Source organism: Echeneis naucrates, chromosome 15, assembly GCF_900963305.1.
Source record: "Echeneis naucrates chromosome 15, fEcheNa1.1, whole genome shotgun sequence".
Classification (NCBI taxonomy): Eukaryota; Metazoa; Chordata; class Actinopteri; order Carangiformes; family Echeneidae; genus Echeneis; species Echeneis naucrates.
Window position 1 is genome coordinate 22,618,490 of NC_042525.1, and position 21,742 is coordinate 22,640,231.

Genomic DNA, 21,742 nt, shown 5'->3' on the forward strand with positions numbered 1-21,742 from the left:
TCTGCAGCATAGCCGAAAATGCTTTTATTTAGTTTGCTGACTGAAGTCAATTGGCTCCAACAAAGAAAACAAAGAAGAACAATATGAATATAGGATCTCTCAAAATTACAGCAAAACGGGGAGTTGGAATATCAGATATCCTGCTATTCCTGCAGAGCGCCAAGTTCTCAACAACACCCACCCCCCCCCCCACACCACCTCATCTCAGCAACGTCCTCATTGACAACAGAAAACAGAGCAGGTGAGTCTTTGCTTAGCAAATGACACAACAGTGAGCCGATAATTGATCAGTTATTGCAGTGATACTTCAGAGGCTGATGTCAGAACATACAACTCCCCATACACTCTGCACAGGATTAAACTTGTTAGTGTTGTTGTTCAACACAGCACTAGTTTCTTCAGATGCATAGAAACCTCCACCTCTTTAAACACGTAAAAAAATCTGTTACTGTTACTATCAGTAAATCTAAAGCTGAACAGAGAAGTGTTGCATTTTAATTCTCTCGTTTTTTCTTTATTTTCAAATAAAGGCAACCTCCATAAAAATAAATCAAGGCATAACGTGATGAAAGAAGGGTCTCAGAACGCTAAATGGTACAAAAGATGTATGAGAGCTGGAGTAACAGTCTCTGAGTGCAGATTAATAATCCCTCCCCCGCCCTCTTCATCTAAGGAAAAATTCCAAAAAACAGCAGCAGGACTAGCAGGCCTCCTCTGGAGAGTCAAAAACCACTTTGATCCAGTACCAGAACAGAGTCAAGTTGGTTCTGTACGGAAGAGATGACAGGTCACGATAAAAGCTTAAAATAAAAGTAAAGAAATAAATAAATCTGAGATGAAATCAGGATCATTACATCTAGATCAGACAGAAAATCCTAACCAAACAAAACCCAATCTGATTTTTCAGAAAAGAAAAATTTCTGAGATTGAAATTGACATCCTAAAACAAGCATTTGTTTTGTTATAAGATAGGTATGGACTAGTATCATGCTGAGTTTAATTCATTTTAAACATAATTAAACCCATTTCACCTGATTTCAGAATTTCTTTAAGACTAGCCTGGTCTACTTTGTTAAATTGGTATTAAATGTTTCCCTTGTTTCTGGTCTCACACTGGTTGCCTTTTGACTAGTTTAAACTGGTGTCAGACTGCGATTAGACAAATGGTGGTTTAAATAATTTTGCCATGATGTAACATTTCAAATGTTTATTTTCAGAATTTCAATTGCTCTCAATGTGTTATACTTTCTCAGAATTTAAAGATCAAACTGGGAACCCATTGTCATCTGACCATTGTCCTCATCCATACACTCACTTCATGAAAACAGAGGGTAAAATACAATAAACAGAAAAGCAAATGCAGACATGTTTGGGGTAAGGGTTTCTGGAGAAGGAGGATGCCTCTCTGGTGGTCTACCATTTTTCCTGTTGTTTTCAGGTGGCATTGGATGGTGATGAGAGAATGGGGTCGAGGTGGGGCTCCCTGCTTGTCCTCACTGTCTTCCTGCGACTCAGGAGGTTCTTGTTTCCCTGTCCAGCTCAATCGAAGGGGCTGAAGTCCCTCTCCAGGTTCTCAGATTCATCATCCTCAGAGAAGAAGTCATCCTCGTCAATGTCGTCCTCATCATAATCCTCGTGCCACTCAGGAACATACTCTTCATCATACTCATCATCTTCTTCCTCTGCCTCATCGCCACCCTCTTCCCCTGTGTAGTTGTTGTTGTCAGAGTCTCCAGAGTCTGATGCTCGGTCTGACTTTGACCTGAGGAGCAAATAAGAAAAAGCTGAATGAATGTGGTGCTGCTGCATTTCAACCACAGTTTAATGCTTTATTTGCCTTTTCAGCTATATTTTTATATAATACACATTCAAAAACACACCCACATAACAGTGTTAAAGTAGCTGGAGTCTCCTGCTGCCGTTCGAAGTTGTACTCACACTTTGTTGGTGTTGGTGTGGTTGGACAGGTTGGATGCCTGAGTGGATTCTGGTTCCTGGCTACCCTTGGACTGATAACCCACCCTGAAGTCCTGGATGAGTTAGAAAACAGGAAACTGTCACTATGATCCAATCCCCATTAGAGTATAGTGCAAGGACTTGATTCAAACCTTTGTTTTAATCTATACACAAAATTAGTAGCGTGGCAGCGTGGCAGCATAGTGGTTAGCACTGTTGCAAAGGCCTGGAGCCTTTCTTTGCATGTTCTCCCCCTGTTTGCAAGTGTTTCCTCTGGATATTCATTTCCTCCCACAGTCAAAAGACACGCATGTCCAGGTTGATTAGTGACTTTAACTGGGTGGGATTGTTTATTCATCTGTCTTTGTGTATTGGCCCTGCAATGGACTAGCAACCTGTGCAAGGTGTACTCCACCTGCCCTTACCTGGAATTGGCTCCATCATAGCCCATGACCCAAAGACAGACGAGCAGTATAAAATGAGTGAGTCAGTAGTTTGTACTAAAGGGGTTTCAGTCAGACTGGGTGAGTTGTTACCTGGGTGGAGTGCTGCAGGATGGCCAGTAGGCGCTCCTGGATCCGTCGGATCAGCTCAAGTCCAGTGTTTAGGTGTTCTGGTTTGAGCAGACGGACGCAAGAGGCCAGATCAGTACACTGCAGCAGGGTCTCCTCTGAGGACAGATGACACCAGTCAGATCGCTTAAATCTGATTAATCATTTTCTAATGGTGAAAACCCTGTGCAGTGTCTCACCCAGAAGGATCTGCAGGGCATTGGTATGAAGATCCAGAGCCTCCGTCTGTTGTTCCATCACATCCATCTTTTCTGTCTCCTGGTTGTAGTAACTGTAGACACAAGAGTAGGCCAACACCTGCCAACAAGAGAGCAGCTCACATTTAACATATTTAAAGCGGGGCCCTCAGGAGGAGCAAAGCCTCACATGATGTTGAAGGTGATAATGATTTTACCTTTCGAGCCTGAGCAAGTACTTTACAGGCATCAATGACAAAGGTCAGTGATTTCATTTGCAGAGCTTCGTTAATGGATGACACTTTGTTCTCCAGGTTGATTGCGAAGTCCTGAAAGGAACAAAATAAACAAGGTAGTACAGCTATCAACCGTTATTGAACAAACTGTCTATGTTTATCAAAACAAACTAAACACAACTGAGTGAGATTCATAGATTATAAAAGATGAAATCAATGAACATCAACTGTGGTCTGCAGGGCAACAGGCCCGTACCTTGGCCTGATGGTGGAAAGTGCATCTCTCATTATAATCCTGGAACTTTTTCTCCTGGCGAGCTGCTTTACTCACCTGCACAAACAACCACCATAACATAAATGAGAAAACACCAAAATAACACTAGATAATAATGACTGCAATTGGTGATGTGGTAAAAATGCTCAACAGAAATATAATGGGGTTTTTTTTTTTCAATTTCAATAGTTGAAATTATCTTTCTGTTGAGTGTGAGACTGCTGTTGTTGGTCTCTGATTAGTTGACTGATGATCAGATTTCAGACAAACCATGGCAGAGCAGTTGTAGTAATCTTTGTGTGTGGGTTTCCACGGTTTCAGACACCGCCAGCAGAAACCATGGTTACACTTGGCACAGGTCATACTGAGGAGAGAGAAACAAAAAATTATCATCATCTTTACTGTTTACTATGTATGTATGTATGTATGTATGTATGTATGTATGTATGTATGTATGTATGTATGTGTGTGTGTGTGTGTGTGTGTGTGTGTGTGTGTGTGTGTGTGTGTGCGCGTGTGCGTGTATGTACTGCAGACAGCCTTCATTCTTCTCAATCTGAGCCTGGCAGCTCGGGCAGCGTTTGGAAATCAGCTTAGCGAGGTGTTTGCTCTGAGCCTCCATGCTCATCCCTTCATAATAGCCTCCATCATCCATCCACTGAGACATGTGGCTGCAGCTGGCAGGGTAGTGGGCCTGCAAGGGAGGTGTCACCAACACATACACAACCTCCAGTTAGAGAAGGCCCGCTACTGAAACTGCAGACAGAAAGGCTCCAACCACATTTTGAATTTTTCTCCCAGCATCTCCCAAACTTGAGGAAACCTCAACAGCAATGCAATTTTATATCATTACTTTGACAGCACTAAAGTGAGCAGGTCAGGTGGTCATTGGTCAGTAAGAGTTTCTCATTTATCCCAAAGGGACGCTGCTGCAACAGCTTTACATTAATCACAGTGAGGTAGTTAACACTGAGCGAAACTTTATATTATCCTCCTTTTACTGAGGAGTGAAATACCCTTTTAATTCTTTCTGTGCAAATTCAGCAATGTCCCCGCAGAGTTTCAGGGTTGTGTATGTTTCAGACTCTGACCTCAGGGAAGTTGCAGCTGAAGCACGAGGACCAGCAGCACTTGGAGCAGGTTCCCATGCTTCCCATGTTTTCCTTACAGAGGATCTGATCACAGCCCTGAGGGTTGGTGCACCACGTCAGGTTGGAGCAGCACTCCACATAACCTCTGAGCAAGGCATTCTCATACTGTGGAAGAGGAGGAGCAATGGTTAGTTCAATTTCTGGTTCACACCAGCAAACTGTAGGAATAAAACCTACACACAAATTAGCCAAAAATAGAACTGGGAATGTCAACAAAAAAACACTGGCAGGTGAAAATTTTCCCCACTTCTGTGCACTTTTGAGGTCATGCCATCAGGTTAACTGGTGGTGTGTTACCTTGGCAATTGTATCCTTGTCAGTGAGGATGTTGAGGAAGAACTGTGAGGTGGGCTGAGCCTGGCAGTCTGTGATTGGACAGTTACAGTTCATCACCAGGTTCTGCTCAATCCTCGCTGTCAAGTATTCCTGCCAGCACGACTGCAACACACACACAAAACTATGGTTTCACACACACCACAGCACACTGACACAAGGTTGTATTTCTAACTGTGTGCCTGTCGCACCCTGCAGCAGTAGTGCATGCAGCTCAGGGAGGGGACCAGCTCTATGGCAGGGCTGCGGGGACCCAGGCAGACAGGGCAGGTGGAGGCAGGGCTTGGTGGGGGCTGAGGGTTTCGGCACTTAAGCCCAGCAGCCATTATGAGTGCATCAGGGTCGTCAGTGTAGCGCTGTACAAGCAGGTCCACATTCCATTTACAGTGAACCAACAGGTGCTCAGACCGATCCAGGTCCAGGCTCAAAGTACCTGAAACCTGAAGAGACAGCAGAAACAAGATCACTTCTTGTATACTTCATCAAGACCAAGCAATGAAGTCAACCTCTGTCAGACACCAGACTCAAACACACCTGCTGGACTGTCCTCTGCATAAGCTGACGAACTTCCTCCTGCGTCATTGTCCGGCCCATGGAGAACAGAACTGCATCCAGAACCCCATCCTCAAACCTGCGTGGTGCTGGTACCAGACTGAAACACACACACACAAATGTAAACCAACAAATGACCAAACACAGTTGTGAGAAGAGACTAGAGATGGAAGACATGAGGGTTCAAAAGAACCAACAGCAGCAGCAACAGCTAGTTATAGTTTGAAAGGATTCACTTTTTATAAATTAACATTCAAAATAAAATAAGACTTCACAGGTGAGGTGGGCTCTATGGTACCTATAGCCACCTACATTAAAATACAAAACTGTGGTAAAACGTGAGGCATTACAATTCTAATTTCAAAGCCATTCAAAATTGTTTATGTAAAATGTAGGAATGAAAATGGATCCTCAGAGTGAAGACGTTAAATATGATCCATAATTTCTGCCCCCTTAATGAAGTTTACATTGATAAAAATGAATAAGTTAAGTTTTATTCCACCACCATACAGCAGCTTTCTGGGGGGGGGGGGGGGATATTTATCACTGGCTTCCCGCCACTAACTTCATCCCTAAAATTATCAGAATGAGCACAACGGCATCAGCACCATATAGAGTAGGATCAAAGGATGCATGCACGAGCCCATTGACCTAGCACTGCTCATCTATGGACTAAACAAACTTGCCATTTTTAACTCTGTGTTTTTTTTTCAAGTTCTTGAAGGATAAAAATTTATATAATTTTGAGTGGAATTGAAAATGACAGTAAACCTCGCAGGAAAACGTCATTGAGACTAAGCTCTTTCACATGTTCATACAGCTTGGACCAAACCATTTATCAGTAACTTCTGATAGCGGTAAACTTGTTAACATTTCATGTTAACACACAAATTTGTTATTTTTTTTAGTATGTGGAGTGATATAATAGAAAATGTTCACCATATTAGTTTCATCAAAATCCATTTATATTTAAGTAAGTACATATTATTTAAACTGATGCATGATCTTTACAATCAATTTTATAAAATAATGACCATCCTAATTATTAGAAGGAAGTGAAAAAGCAGCAAGCAGAGCTCAAATTTTAAATTTCTTTATTGTCTTTTAGTAGAAAATTAAACATTTACATTTTAATGTTGGAGGAATCACAGTTTGATTAGATTCATTAATGTGAAGATGGATTTTGCTTTAATGTAATGAGAAGAAAAGAGAATCAGACCTGAGAGGTCCAGATTAAACAGATGGAATAAACACTAAGTGCAGTACCAAATATGAAGGCATATTTGTGATGTTTGGTAATTACCTATTTTAGTAACTTCCAAATGATTCCCGTGGCATTTAGATAAATGTTATTTCACACTGACTATTTAAAAAAATATTTGTTTCAATTATTATTATGTTTAACTCCTACTTTCCCCATTGTTCAGCAGGAAATTAGGAGGGGTTTCCAGGAAACATCATAGGAAGTGATCAAAAACAAAAACCGATTAACCAAAAGGAAGGTAAAAATTAGAAACTGTGAGTTTAGAATTTAAGGATGATGACAACGAGTGGTATGACCCGTGAAAACGCCTGGGAACACATTAAGAAGGCTTTAAAGCAGAAGGGTAATCATGGGGATGAGGAGAATGAAGACTGCTGCTCTGAACAAATGAAGGAACTAGAAACTGGTGTTGTTTCTTCTTCTTCTTATGGCTGAAACACTAAACAAAGTTAAATAACCCGACAGCCAGAATTTCAGCGTGTGCGAAGGCAAAGGTCAGAGGTCACACCTTATGTCAGCCCGGCTGTCAGCTGTGGCATCCTTGGTGATCTCAGAGCGGCTGAAGGAAAACTGGGCCTGGCCTTTCTGTGGTGTGGATGGATCCTCGGGTAGGAACTCCACAATGTGCAAGTTTTCCTCATTGCGGCGGATGCAACCTTTGTTAATAACATGCATGATGCAGGACAGCACGTCACTGGTGCTGCAGCTGAAACGACCAGCACCTGGAGGTCGAGATGCTTCCTGTTTTTGACACGAGTCCAGGACCTGGAGGAGACAGTTGAGACCAAAGCAGAGAGATTAGATACCCAGGTCATTCATGAATAGTGGAACATACAAAGCATACAAAATGTCATAACTACAGTTTCCTTAATGCCTTGGGGGCAGCAGGGTTAATTCAAAACCCTGCTACAAAGTTTGTGAATGAGGTTCTACTGCCACTTATTATTATTATTCATTATTATCATATTAGTCATTATTTGATACTGTTCATATTTTGAATTTTTAAAGAGATTCTCTGTGTCTATGCTCCTTTAGCCGCTCTCTGTGACCACTGACCTTGAAGACAAGGTTGTCGATGTGCATCTCTTTCTCCTGTTTCATGATGTGGACAATCAAACAGTAAATGTAGTTCCTCTTCCTTTCCAGTGTGCCGGCAGCATCTTCATCTACATTCAGGTAGGTCTGTCTGGGGAGCAGCTGGACTGACACTGGGATCCCATCCATGCTGCGCAGCGCCACCTGTTGGTCAATTGTCAATACACCTGAAAGGAGACAGGTCAGACAGTGTCAGTCAGTCAGTCTGAGGAGGCTCAACAATGAAGTGTGTGCACGCTTATCTGACCATGGCGGGGATCATCTGGCTGACTGCAGACCAGTGGTGCTCCCTCACTAATGAGTGGCATAAGTGCATGCAGCAGGACGGCAGCAGACAGACCAGTCACCTGCAGCAGAGCCTCCACACTGACCTCCTGCAAAGAAACAGAGATTTCAATCAGAAAATGGGTTATGATTTAAAAGATGTGAGTGCATCAGTACATGTACCCCTTGATGAGTCCGACGACATAAACCAACTGAGGGCCCAATTACAAAGTTATGAAATAGTTTAATGTTGTTGCTGTGTTGTCGAATCCTCCTGCTCAGTGTCTGAAGGCCTCTCTCTTTCTCTCTCTCAACTGAAACTCAAACTGTTGTGAGACTTGTCATAGCAACGTCAGGTAGTGCTGCGTTTGTGAGAGAAAGACAAAATGTCTGACTTTATTCACAACACTCCGTTAAGTCTGGGCTTTGGATAGTTCAACATGCAAAAAGTTGAGATCTAAAACATTCATGGTCAGGCCTCGGGTTTACATGAAGGCCTTTCTTTGTCTGACCTTGTGATGGAGGCCCAACATAGGCGTATGAACAATTTAGTTTGATGGGATATGATACAATGTGATAGTTTTTTTGTTTAAACTAGACAACCATTTACATTATGAATGTGGCATTGCTTACCTTTGAATAGATGTATCAAAACCAGGGAATAAGTATTTTACTTAAGTTTATTTTGTGTTCACCATGCTAAACTGTTTGTGTGTGCGCCACCGTGAGTGAAAAGTACGTTTCTTTGTCGGTCTACAGACCACCGTCTGTCCGTTCGCTCTGTGTAGTCAGAGTACCCGCTGGACAGTGAGTCGGCCTCCCTTCTCGATTTCCTCTCTCCATCTTACTGACACACACCTACACACCCATTCCATCCCACATCCGATCGTCAGATAATGCCTTATCCCTTCGTGTGCAGAAACGCCTCCAACCACCCGTCGGCGCTGTCTGCCATTGTTAACTGGAACCTTGTGACAGCTTCGCTGGTTGTTTATGTGTGACGTAGCCTCCATTGGAAGCCGCTGCTATTTTATGTGTTTTGTTTAGCGTTAGTTGGTCATATATTATTTATTAATTGAAACAGTTGTTGGCTTTGTTCATTATTATGGAAGTTAATAAATACTATTTGTTGTTATTGGTCCTGGACTCCGGGTGGTGCCCCACCTTATTAATTGAATTTAATAATTTTTCATAGTTATCTCTGATAATTTGGAACTAGAAAATTCCTTGGCAGAAATTTCAAGAGTGACTCGGGGGGCTGCTGCCGGAACGGGGATGTCAACTTGACCAGTCAGACCGTGATGTTAGGAATTGATGAAGCCCTTTGGATAAGAGGAACAACGTCTTTGACCAAACCTAAGTCCTGAGTTCAGTTGTTTTCGATTCAATTGTTGGCTGGATATTAATGTGACCTGCGTGAATGAGAATATACACAGACAGACGTCTTTAGACACACAACTATTTATTTTACACATAAACCCTGATACACCATTGCAAAAACTGACAAATGCTGTCTATCTGTTTTGTGTGTGTGTCAGTGTTTGTGTGTGTCAGCGTTGTTTCTGTTTGTCTCTTTTATATGCGTTTCTGTGTGTAAATGTGCGTGTCTGTGTGAGTGTGTATATTTGTCTCTGTGTGTGTGTCAGTGTGTTTGTGTATCCGTCAGTGTATGTGTGTAAGTGTGTCTGTATATCAGTCTCTGTGTGTGTTTTGCAGTCTAACACAAATGTCATTAACAGTTGATCAACAGCTCTTGTATCAGAGGAGTCAGGGATGAGTACATTGATTTGTCAGAGTTGGAGAAGAAATCATTCCAACTGATGGTCAGTCATAGTATTCGTCAGCTGTGTGTTTGTGTCTCTGGTTTTTTGTGTGTTTGTGTGTGTATCTGTTTGGGTTTGTGTGTGTCTGTACATGTGCTTTTTTATGTATGTGTGTTCTTATGAATAGGGCTGTATAGGGCTGTCTTTCGGTATATTTGTGTCTTTTGTGTGTTTGTGTGTTCCACTGTCTGTGTGTGTGTGTTTGGGTGCGTGTCTGCATATGTCTGTGTGTCTTCGTGAGTGCACAATATTTGTCTATGCGATTGTGTACGTCTGTATATGTTTGTGTGTGCGTGTATGTCTGTATATGTGTTTGCATGCATGTGCTTATGTATAGGTCTGTGTCAGTATATTTGTGTGCTTTGTATGTGTTCGGCTGTGTTTTTGTGTGCTCGTCTGTCTGTATGTGTGTGAGTGTGTCTGTATTTTCGTCTGTGTGCATGTGTCTGTATACATCCTGACTTCAGTTTCTTTTGATTCAATTGTTGGCCAGCTATTACGATGACCTGTGTGAATGAGAATAAACACAGACAGACGTATGTCTTTAGACACACGACTTTATTTCAGACATCTATTTCACACACCTGAGGCACTACTGTAAAAACTGAGAGGTGCTGTCCATCTGTTGTGTGTGTGTCTCTTTATGCGTGTCTGTTTATTCATCTTTCTGTGTTAGCGTCTGTCTGTATATCAGTGTCTGTGTGTGTGTGTCTGTGTATCAGTCTGTGCGCGTGTGTCTGTATATCTGTGTGCGTGTGTGTATCTGTAAATCAGTCTCTGTGTGTGTCTGTATATCAGTCTGTGTGTGTGTGTGTGTGTGTGTGTGTCCTGCAGTCTAACACAAATGTCAGTAGAAACAGCTGATCAGCAGTCTGATGACATCACTGACTGCAGCTGTGTGTCTGAGCTTGGATTGCATCATACTTCTCAGAAAGCCCATTAGAAAACAGATTCATTTCTGTCGGCGAGCCTCTCACTCTGGGGCAATTTGTGACCACAACAAGTGTCTGAAGCTATGTGTGTATTTTAGTGTTTCTAGGATGTAAAATGTGGACACGGGAGCAATTTAAAAACGTATGAAAATGTGAACTCCTCTCCTTCCCGACAGTGAAAAATAGATGGGGAGTAATAGGAGAGAGGATGGGTGAGCATGTTCTTTAGAGGGGCACAGTTCAAATTTGGTTTGTCCGACAGTTAAAGTAAAGACATTTTTCAACAGAGCACAAGAATCTCTACTACTTTGGAGAAAATGACTTGTGTACTTCAAACTATGTGCCCGTTTTTTTTTCTATAATCATCGCCAACCGACACACTCTAACTTGAAGATTCCTCCACTCTAAGCCACCAACATTTCGTGCAATACACACACACGGGAAACTGAAATTTTCAGCAGAAATGAGGTGAGACGAGCATCACACTTGAACAATCGCTGATCGAAAAGTATAAAGGATATCTGAAAGTAGAAAACACGACTTGAAAGAGAAGACATTTTCCTCTGTTTTAAAGGTTAAATGATTAGAAACATTAGAAAATAATGGAGTTTTTTGGCCACGTTTTCGCCGTATATCGTATTGTACCCAGAAAAACAATAGCACACCGATCACAAACAGGCCCCAGATGATGGGCTTTGGTCCGACAAGTTTGCAATCAAAATTTTTACAGAAGAGGAATAATAACTTTAATAAGAAGAATAAACGCGCAGGATAACACTTGTGACTCTGGGCTGAGCCCAAGTCACTAATTATAGCTGACCAACCAAACGCAACCTTTTCAAACCCAACACCTATTTAGAGTGAAGTTCACACTCACAAGGTTCTTTTGTTCTCTGTTTTACACCTCTTTATCTTCAGATAAATAGTGCAATTTATTTTCCATTTATTAATATTTATTTTCATTCTGTTGGAAATAAATTTTACTGTCCGTCAAAAGTGTGTGTGTGTGTTACCTCCTCGTTATTGAACTGCAGCAAGATGAACATCTGCAGCGTGGAGACATGCAGCGTCCAACAGCCAAACTGTAGCTCAGCGTGACCAAGCCATGTCCACTGCAGCCGCCGAGGCTTTGAGTGACTCAGACCGTACATGGACTGACCTTACAGAAACATAACATACAGGTATCATGGCATATTACACAAGCACGTCCTGGCAGTTCATATCTTAGTGTCTGCCAAAATCTGAGTAAAACCACCCCAAAACAAAACAGGAAACATTGCCTAAATCATGATCACAGGGCCAACATACAGAGATGAACAACCACTCACACTCAGACGTACGGCCAATTTAAAGTCACCAATCAACCAAAACATGTCTTTGGACAGTGGGAGGAAACCCATGCAAGAAAGGGGAGAACATGCAAACTCCGCAGAAAGGCCCCAGGCCCAGGAACCAAAGCCCCAACTTTCTTATTGTGGGGACACAGCACTAACCACTATGCTGCCGTATAGTGGAAATAAAACAGAAAAATTAGATTAAACTGTGAATTTCATCCTGACAAATTAGGCCTGGCTTAAACATTTAAATAGGAACTACTATTAACAATGTCAATCGAAACCTAACTCCTGGATTAAAAAAAAAAAAAAAAAATATATATATATATATATATATATATATATATGGATTGTGTTTGAAGTGGTACTGACTGTGAGAGTAGAACTGGGTAAACTGGTTCAGATAGGACCAGAGTTCAGCAGGAAAATGTTTAGCTGGTTCGTCAAGGAAGCAGAGTGAGGAGACAGCCCAGCAACGTGGAGACAGAACCAGAACCTGGACATCTGCCTCCTCCTCTGACTCCATCCACTCTTCCTCCATCATCTACAGCAACAAGAAACAAACAAGCTGCATCAAAAACAGATCTTAAAGACAAATCTTGTGTCTTCAGGAGATGGATACAAGCCAAGGAACTCAACTTGCTCAACACCCCTTCTGATAGCTCAAATTCACAGGCTGGTTTCTACCCGGTTGAAAGTAAATTTGAGAAGATGTTGTGGGTGTTTGCTGACCTGGTCATGCTCCTGTAGACAGCGGTCAAGCTGCTGCAGTCTATACAGGTGAAACTCCTGTTGCAGCTCAGCTGACTCGCCAAGGTTCTTCAACATCTGTTGAGGGAAGCGACTGGGGAAGCAGCTGCCGATATGATCAATTACAGCACTCTCCAACCATATGTTTCCCTGAGCCAGCAGCCGATCACCCAGGTAGTACCTGAGGGGAGCGATAACGTGACAGAAAAACATCATCCAGGGGTTTGTTTGATATTATTTAATGTGCTCTCACATTTACAGAATGCTGATAATTTTTTTCTGACTGCAGTTGTGTTGGTCTCCTGAAGCTCAGACCTGTAAAAGTGCTCAAAGGTGTTCGCAAGTTCCAAGCCTGACAAGAATAGCATCGGCTCCAGAAACTGCTGAAGCCGCTCCAGGGTCTCCACACTGCCAGCAGCCGCACCACTGACCTGGATCATCTGATCGATGTACTGCGCAAAACGCTCACTCACCTGTACAAGAAAAAACCTGTCACTGCATGCATCAACTGCCCACTCAGTTCACATTGAACATCCTCTGAGTTATAAATAAAACAGCAGGCAGCAATTTGTTGTATTGACAGTATTTTTATATCTGGACTGACTGATCCACAATTCATCATCTTTAATCACCATAAATTACTAAGCATTTTAATAACCTTAAACTAAGTTAAAATGATTAAACCAGAGTTTGATGGTTTTGAAGAAGAAGGGTCAAACAAGACTGATGTGGTTAATGCATGTTTGGTTTAAAACTGAATCAAGACTAGTGAAACCACTGTGTTGGGAAGGTGAATGCAGCCACAAATTGTGGGGATGGAGGTGTGGGTTTAGCCAGTCATGTTAGTTGTTTATCTGATAGATTACAGCCTATTTGCAACTAAAGTACATTTATCAGAGACTCTACATTTCTTCATGAAAAAAACGTACTTACGTGCATAGCTCTGAGGATGGAGAGCTGCAACAAAGCAGCAGAAAAGCCATGGCGAAGGGCGAGGACAAATGCAGTCTGCTGTCCAAACAGCTCCTCCATTGCATTCTTCAGCCGCAAGTACAGTGTCCGGTAACGCTCCACAAAGTCTGGCAGGCTGCAGCTGGATTCCAAGAATTTCTTCACCTGAATGGAAATGCTTCATAGCTTGAGAATGTCCTTACTGAGAACATTTGGATTCAACCTCCAAGGGATGGGTTAAAAAAAAAAAACACCCAGAGATAGTCCAATAATGAGCTTACCTGGCGCTGCACAACCCCCTGCCAACAGAGGGCAATGCCTGCAATACTGCTGCTGCTCTTCACTTTGGGTTTTGCGGTGGACGTGGAAGAGGAGGCAGAGGTGGTGTCTTTGTTTTTACCTTCTTTCCCGTCTGAAAATGAAATTTTAAAGCTTGATATTTCTGATTGATGATTAACACTGATGTCTCAAAGTAGAAAAATGAAAATAAATGAAAACAGCAGCCATGAATGTAAAGATAAAGCCGTGCCTCTGCTCTGCTCTTCCTTTCCATCTGAAAAGAAATCACATCAGTGTTGTGGCTACAACGGGAAAAGGAAGTCTGCAGTGAAAATAAGAGCAGTACAAACTGAAATAAAAGGATGGAGCATAAATGTCCCGATGATTCAACTTTGGAGGTAGATGTTTCAGTCCGTTCAGACAAGGAGGGGAAAAAGTCATGTGATTCTGAATTGAGCCATAAAACCAGCTCTCAGTACTTCTGGAACACTGTGATGTCACAACAAAGCAGTCTCCTCCCTCTGCCGAACCCAAGTGCCCACCAGGACCCAACATCCAACCTTGGGTCCTGGTGGGATTTGGTTTCTCCCAAGTGCTTACTTGAAATCTGCCATTTTTTTCAGGGATGACTTAGAAGACAATTGGCAAGACTCAGAGACTCAGAGCAAATAAATGCTGTGTGCATGAGATAAAACCTACAATGTACAGGTGTATAAACTGATTGTATGTTTTATAAGACTTGGAGTCAAACTTTTTGAGAGAAATTCATTCTTCTTTCAGCAGATTATCTAAGAAACTCCAGTTTGACAGTTCAGAGGTCAAACAGCAGGTGGTGACATGACAACTTCCTGTCCCCAGCTGGACATTTGACGACAAAAAAAAAAAAAAAAAAAAAACCAAACAAACAAACAAACAAAAAAAAAAAACAAGGCGGGTTTGGGGGTGGGGGGGTGGGGGGGGTAGGCCAGCAGGCCTCTGAACACAATGCTTACTTACTCTTCAGCTCTTTGCTCCTGTTGAGACCTTCTGGAAATAAAATAAACCGTTTAGACATAGAGGAATTAAAACGCAACAATTATGTGACCCTTTGGGTGAGCAGATGGGACCTATACATAAGTTTAGAATAAAGAAATTATCCATGAGAAAATGTTCAACTCTTTGTGCTTTACAAGTGTACAGATGCTAAAACCTCAGTGACTGAAATTCTGCATGAGGGAAGCATGTGATTTATAGGCATGTTTTCAGTATTGGCCCTTATTTAGTCTAAAATGAACAAACCAGAGCAGGTTTAGATTCACTTTAAATTAGGGCTGTTAATGTTAATGCATCAACTTAAAAAAAAAAAAACAAAAACAAAGAGAGAGGAAAAAGGAAAAGAAAGAAAGAAAAAGAAAGACTGTGCTACTATTATTTCTCTGGATCTACAAAAATGCTGGCAATGTCATGTCTTGTGTTAAATGCTCTGAAAATAAAAACACAAAAACAACAACAAAAAACTCCAAAATGGCTCTTTAGACCAGTAGTAAGTAATTAGCAGCATAACTGACATGTTTAATTATCTGTAAAGACATGAGAGTGGAATCTGTGTGAAAATGAGAGCATTTATCCAGACTGCTTATACAGAATTTTTCTCCTTGGTAACAGTCAACCATGTTTCCACATCACAAATGGTGGTTAGATTTTTCAATTTACTTTTTCTTTATTTCTTTTATAAAGCCACATAAAAAGGGTAGTGGAGGTTTGAGTTGCAGCCACTCACTTGATTTCACGGGCGGCTTCAGTTCCTCGCTATCTAGTCGACTAGTGTCAACGTGGACCAGCAGATGTGTGAGTCGTCTAACTCTGGAGTTAAAGATGGCTGCCCGACTTTTACAGCGGCGGGCTGACTCCGCATTGTCCAGGTACTCACTGAGTAGCCAGGACAGAGGGCTGAACACAGAGGATTCTGGGTAAACACAGAGGGAGTGTAAACACTTAATACAATGAAATATGAAAAAAAGTTAAAATGATGACACGTGAAAACACAATACAAGAAAAACAACAGGAAATAAGCAAATCACCTCTAATCCCGGGTCTGACAATATAACTGCTACAGTAAAGTCTGATTCAACATTTGATTATAAAATTGTGATTCTCCAGAAAAGCTTGAGCCCGCATGGGGGTTAACAGTTGGATACAATTAATAGATATTCCCAACATGGCAACAATATAAAAACAAAGAGGCCTGAAAGTGTCAGACTTGTTTAAAGGTTTAAGTGTGTGTGTGCATTAATGTACCTGAAAGTGTTATGCTGTGGACGATGGGGGTGATCAGAGCCTCCCAGCAGGTTCTGCCCAGAGCTTCAGCTGCTTCAGCATCTGGCAGGAAACGATCCGCAAACATCTGCTCGTGTCTCAGAGCACTGTTCAGTCTGCGCGCGCACACACACACACACACACACACACACACAAATTTTACAAACAATACAAAAATTTACTGTCCAACCTGTAAAGATCTGACACCATGAGATTGCTCCTTTTAAATAATGCTGTAATCTGGGGGCAACACTACAGCAACAGTTGTATCAATAAGTCATTATGAAACTGTAGTACCTGAAGTATAAACAGTATTTTCACTGCACTGCACTGTATTTGTACTTAGAGCTAGAGTAATATTCAAAGCATTAATGCCATATGTTTACTTGTTAAAGAGCTGCAGCAGCTGTGTCTTGTCCTCCATCACCTCCTGACACCAGGTGTGGGCTTTGGTGCTATAGAACAGGTAGGTCCGGCAGCAGAGCTGCTCCTTAAAGACCGGCCAGAAGGTTGGCTTTGGACCCAGAACCTCAAAACCATGAACACGTGTATCAATACCACCCTAAAACAGAGATAGGGGGTTAGATGACACGAGGAGGAGAACTATCAAACAGAACCAGTGCTAGACTTTAAGTCTGACCTGCTGACATCTCTTGATCCTGATCTGGATGATGGACCAAAATCTGGTCATGTTCTCAAGCAGGACCACCCGACTGGCTGAGGGAGTCACATTCACCTGCATGGACACAGAACCACACCAGCAGTGATATTCATGAGACACATGCTTCCTGATAACAGCAGAGAATGTATGAACATTAACCTCAGAGAATATTCTTCTCTTTGAGTGAAGTCTTTCGAGAAGCCAAATGTGATTATGACGGAAAAAGAGGCCTGCTCTTCCGAAACATGGGTCAACTGATGTAATTGTTTCCATCAGGACCTGAGACCTGAACTTCTGTGAGGACCAGACTCACTGTGTTAAGCTCAGTGTTGATATTGGTTGGGTCGTCTCCTCCCAGGACCAGGATCCGGGCTGGCATGTAGCTCGAGTCCTCACTGGCCACCAGGACAGCCAGTTGTCTTCACAAACGCACACAAAGACAGAGGGGTCAAAGGTCATTATTAGTGGTGTCAATGTCAGTTTTTAATACACTGCCCATACGAAAAGAAAATTATTAATATTTCATTGGACCGCCTTTAGCTGTGATTACGACATGCATTCACTGTGGCATCGCTTTGATAAGCTTCTGAAATGTCGCAACATTTATTTCCGTCCTGAGTTGCATCAATTTTTCACCAAGATCTTGTATTGATGATGGATCATTCAAGATTTTTTCCAACCACATTTCTCCCTCCAAGATAATGGTTGCCCACTAGCCCTCCAGTTTTTAATAATGCATTGGACAGTTCTTAATCCAGTTTTAGTAGTTTAAGCAATCTTCTTTGATGTTTTCTTTACTTGATGCATGCCAATAATTTGGCCTATCTAAAATGAACGAACATCTTTTCCGCGACTACAGGAGGTGTTATCCAACATGGTTGTTTAAGAAACGAAAATCTACTCACTGCATCAGTTAAGGTTAAATAATGTGTTACCACCTAAAACATAATCATCCATGCAGTAATTGCAAAGGGATACTCATGCATATTTGCTTAGTTAAATCCAGGTAGTTTTTTGGACAGGCAGTTTACCCATATCTGTAAGAGTATTTATTCAAGGAACAGTAACGTTAATGATAAAGGTAATGATACAGGGATTGAGCCAGGTATCGGTATCTGAAGGATTAATGCCGAGCTGTACCTGATGACTACTCCTTTGTGCATGTAAATGTTGATGAAGTGAGAGCCAGTACAGCCATTGGACTCCCAGTATGTCTTGGGATTCTTGTCGATCAGCTTGTTTGCTCGATGGTGATTGGATGAAACCTCCACCTTCTCCCAGCACTTGTCCTCCTTCAGCTCCACACTGGAACCTAAACACCCATTACACCAGAGTAGCATTAAGTAAAAAGTGTATATTATTCTTTTGCATATCTACTTAATATATTTACAAATTTAGAAATATAAGTTCAGATCCTGTGAACAAAACAACAAGGTAAACAAACCTTGACAAAGATTCCTGAGGAACACGTCAAAGAATGGGATGTTAATTGGTTGATGGCTGCGGCGATGTTCCTCAATTTGACCCAACACCATCTGACAGGAAACAGAAAGAAGCCAGAACGCTGTCAACATCTGCTTTCCATAAATCTGGCTCTATTTGTTCCTCTCATCCCTCCTCAGACCTACTGCACATCACACTGAACTCCAGAGAGGTTTATCACCTGTGTTGAGTCAGTTTACCTGAATACACCCTGCCAGGACACTGGTGGTCATCTTCTTGTAGAGGTTGGCATACTTTTCGCAGTCGGTGATGAGGTCTCGGAGCTCAGTGACCAGCAGGAGATTGGTACTGTGTTTGTCCAGGGCTTTCACTAGTGCTTCTTTAGTCCCCAAACGACACATCACCACAGCATAGTCTTTGTTTAGAGATGCAAGCCGATAAAGGAAGCGGATAAACAGCTGAACCACCTATAGGACCAATCACAGGAAGTTAACCTAATCCAAAGGATGGATGATTCGTTGTTGTCACAATCAGGTCTATGTGTGCTGACCTCTCTGTCATTGATGAAGGCTGTCATGGAAGACAGGCAAGGTTCGATGCTCTCATGCCAAGGCAACACGTCCTCTTGATAGTTGTCCAGAAAATTGTTCAGGATTCTGCAAACATTAAAAAAAAAAAAAAAAAAAAACATACATCAGAGGAGCTCAATCATGGTAACAACATCTCACAGAGATCTGGCTGTGCTTAGTTTGTACCTGAGAATGGAGAGTTGTACAGCCCGGTCAGATCGGTGCTGCTCCATTAGACGGATCAGATCTTGATAGGTATCACGACTGTGAGTCACCTGAACAAACAGAGATAATGACTGACCACACATGGGTAGACTGCTCAATAACAGGGGATTCCCAAACTTGTTTATTTGTTCTGATCCAAGTCTGTGTGTGTGTGTTCATATACTTGGATGCGTTCCTCCTCCAGCTGTGAGGTGTCATCACACAGCAGCTGCTCTAGAGTTTGGATCACTTCTTTAGTGGCTGTCAGCTCCTTCAGACTTACAACCAGCATTTGCAACTCTTTGTCCTTATAGTCTATCTGCTCACAACACTCTAAACAGAAAAACAACACAGTAAACAAGAGATAGAGCAGAACATCAGTGTGTGAGTAGACTAATTTGTGAAAGTGGAAAAGAGTCTAAATGTAAATGTTATTTCATTTCGAGTCAAGTCTCCCCCCACCCAACTGTTATTCTCTGGTGTGTGAATATCCATCTGTTGCACATTATCCTGACCTGAGTTCAGGCTCACACTGCCTTTCAATTCATTCTACAAGCATCACAGCCTGCCTTTCTGCAGGGGAGTGACAACAACTATAGTCCTGTGACTAAAACCTCTGGGTGCTTTACACACTAAGCTTATACATACAGACAGAGTCAGTAATACCTTTGCTCTCCAGCTTGTGCACCATTGAGATGTGGTTGAGGGCGATGATGGCAAGCATAGTCTCAGCTCGAGACAAACTCATACAATTTTTGAGAATGCTGGTGACATCACAGGCCACCAGTTGCTCCGCCAAACTCTTGTGGTTGGAGATGAGCATGATGATGACCAGCAGGCCGTTGCGCACTGAAAGCATGCAGCTGTACAGAGGATCAATAATTTGAGCACATGAAGCAGGACATCAAAGACAGAAAAAACTGAACCAGGAGCCGCAAGTTACCCTTTAGTCTTAAGCATGAGGTCAATGGCAGCAGGGATGGCTCCCAGTAGGCCTCTAGAGCCTTCAGGTGTGGCAGACCCAATGCTGGCAAAAATCTCCAACATCATCTGAGTGCCGGACTCCGAGAGAGGAAGACTGCTACCAACACTACGGAGGTCGTGTTTACTGGCCCCAGTGATCACCTTCAGAGTCTGACATGAGGAAACACAGCAGCTAATGACTGAGGCTGTTGACACATCTGACATGGGAGAATGGAACTCAGAGCATGTGGGAAGTGTCTTTACCGCAAGTGCTAGCTGCTGAACATGAGTGATGGAGGAGAACTCCTGCATGCAAGACAGAATGGCTTTTACTCCGCCCTCTGTGGCAAAGGAGACCCTCCACTCATATTTTAACATAAGGAGGTGGGTGAGTCGCAGCGTGCCAATCACAACATCTTTAGACGATGACCCAAGCAGCTCCACCAGCAGCTTCAGCACCTTGTCCCTGTCAGAGGAAACAATGTCAGGTCCTTCCTTACACATTAACAGACACTGTCTGGCTGTTAATTTCCTGTGACCCTCCTTTGACAAGGTCTTTCTCTGTGCTGGTTTCGCACCTTATGGTCTGGGCAGAATCACTCCTCATTGAGTTTTTCTCTTGGGCCCCCTTCTCTTCCAACAGCCTTGTGATGAAGAGGACACCTGCCAACTGCTGGGCATGGTCTGTACCCGACCCACCCTTCTTCAGGATGTCCGAAACCTCCCCCAACTTTTCCAGCACTGTCTTTTTCCCCTGGACTCGTGGATTGTTGAACACTGCAGGGCGCACAGGACATGTGAGTTTATTACTTTATCTGCACTAAAATAAAATCTTACTTCCACTTTATATACAAATGTTATTTTTAGACCATCAGATAGGTTTGCTATCAAGATGCTTGTAGTGTGTGTATGTGAGTGAGAGAGAGAGAAAGAGAGCGGTGGAAAGGTTTGAGTGAATACAGCTCTATGGTAAAATCAAGCTCAGTAAAATATTTCAATAATTCAATTCAAGATGAAGATGTGTTTCAGACTGTGCAGAGGACTTTAGTTGAGGAGATGGCCTACGATGCAGCCCAGGAGGCAACTGCAGTCTCATGCTGCAAAAAGAAAGTGTTAAAATGTCACCCGGACCACCTCTGAATGTGGTCTGAATGACTGGATCGCAAATGTGTCCTCAATGCATTTACAGCTGAACTGAGAGCTGTCCACTTGTGATGAGATCAGCAAAGATGAAGGTCAATAATAGCTTCAAACAGGTGTGAACAGTGCCAGTCATATAAGCTGAACCAGCAGGGATACTGAGAAACCAAACCTCTGTCCCACAGCAGATGGCCCACCTTTCATCTTATCCTCCAGGTCGGCAGGGTATTTGCTGTCATCCTCAGTTGGCAGCTCGCTCTCTGTCTCTGAGCTGCTGATGCCTGAATCTGAAGAAATCTCCTTCTTTGCTTTCTTGGAGCCAGAGGCCATTGCTGAAGAGGAGGCAGAAGTGCCTGATGCAGACAAGGAGTTATGTGCGCCTCCACCTCCTGCTGCTGCTGCTGCCGCCACTGCTACTGCTGCTGCTGCTGCTGCTGCCGCTGCTGTTCCTCCTCCTGCTAAACCTGATGAGCCTAAAGAGCTTTCAGCTGGAAAGCAAATAGCTAGACTCAGCAAGGTTGTTTC

General features: G+C 42.6%; 1 protein-coding gene across 1 annotated transcript in view; it reads right to left on the reverse strand.

Moving 5' to 3' along the window:
• Positions 1–2: 2 nt before the first annotated feature.
• cul9 (cullin 9) overlaps positions 3–21,742 on the reverse strand; it is a 33,852-nt gene continuing 12,112 nt past the window's right edge. The window contains exons 8-44 of the mRNA XM_029520677.1: positions 21,415–21,705; positions 20,656–20,854; positions 20,342–20,543; positions 20,058–20,248; positions 19,781–19,977; positions 19,299–19,447; positions 19,097–19,185; positions 18,892–18,997; positions 18,581–18,808; positions 18,343–18,433; positions 18,039–18,210; positions 17,212–17,317; positions 16,878–16,973; positions 16,624–16,799; positions 16,220–16,353; positions 15,702–15,887; positions 13,945–14,075; positions 13,646–13,828; positions 13,028–13,185; positions 12,695–12,893; positions 12,335–12,506; positions 11,642–11,787; positions 7,857–7,983; positions 7,571–7,776; positions 7,023–7,279; positions 5,233–5,350; positions 4,890–5,138; positions 4,663–4,803; positions 4,306–4,470; positions 3,745–3,908; positions 3,485–3,578; positions 3,197–3,271; positions 2,923–3,033; positions 2,708–2,825; positions 2,493–2,626; positions 1,939–2,030; positions 3–1,762 (exon numbers count right to left, since the gene is read on the reverse strand). Of these exons, the coding sequence (XP_029376537.1) occupies positions 1,540–1,762; positions 1,939–2,030; positions 2,493–2,626; positions 2,708–2,825; positions 2,923–3,033; positions 3,197–3,271; positions 3,485–3,578; positions 3,745–3,908; positions 4,306–4,470; positions 4,663–4,803; positions 4,890–5,138; positions 5,233–5,350; positions 7,023–7,279; positions 7,571–7,776; positions 7,857–7,983; positions 11,642–11,787; positions 12,335–12,506; positions 12,695–12,893; positions 13,028–13,185; positions 13,646–13,828; positions 13,945–14,075; positions 15,702–15,887; positions 16,220–16,353; positions 16,624–16,799; positions 16,878–16,973; positions 17,212–17,317; positions 18,039–18,210; positions 18,343–18,433; positions 18,581–18,808; positions 18,892–18,997; positions 19,097–19,185; positions 19,299–19,447; positions 19,781–19,977; positions 20,058–20,248; positions 20,342–20,543; positions 20,656–20,854; positions 21,415–21,705 (5,876 nt within the window). The 3' untranslated portion in view covers positions 3–1,539. The remainder of the gene's footprint in view (positions 1,763–1,938; positions 2,031–2,492; positions 2,627–2,707; positions 2,826–2,922; positions 3,034–3,196; positions 3,272–3,484; positions 3,579–3,744; positions 3,909–4,305; positions 4,471–4,662; positions 4,804–4,889; positions 5,139–5,232; positions 5,351–7,022; positions 7,280–7,570; positions 7,777–7,856; positions 7,984–11,641; positions 11,788–12,334; positions 12,507–12,694; positions 12,894–13,027; positions 13,186–13,645; positions 13,829–13,944; positions 14,076–15,701; positions 15,888–16,219; positions 16,354–16,623; positions 16,800–16,877; positions 16,974–17,211; positions 17,318–18,038; positions 18,211–18,342; positions 18,434–18,580; positions 18,809–18,891; positions 18,998–19,096; positions 19,186–19,298; positions 19,448–19,780; positions 19,978–20,057; positions 20,249–20,341; positions 20,544–20,655; positions 20,855–21,414; positions 21,706–21,742) is intronic.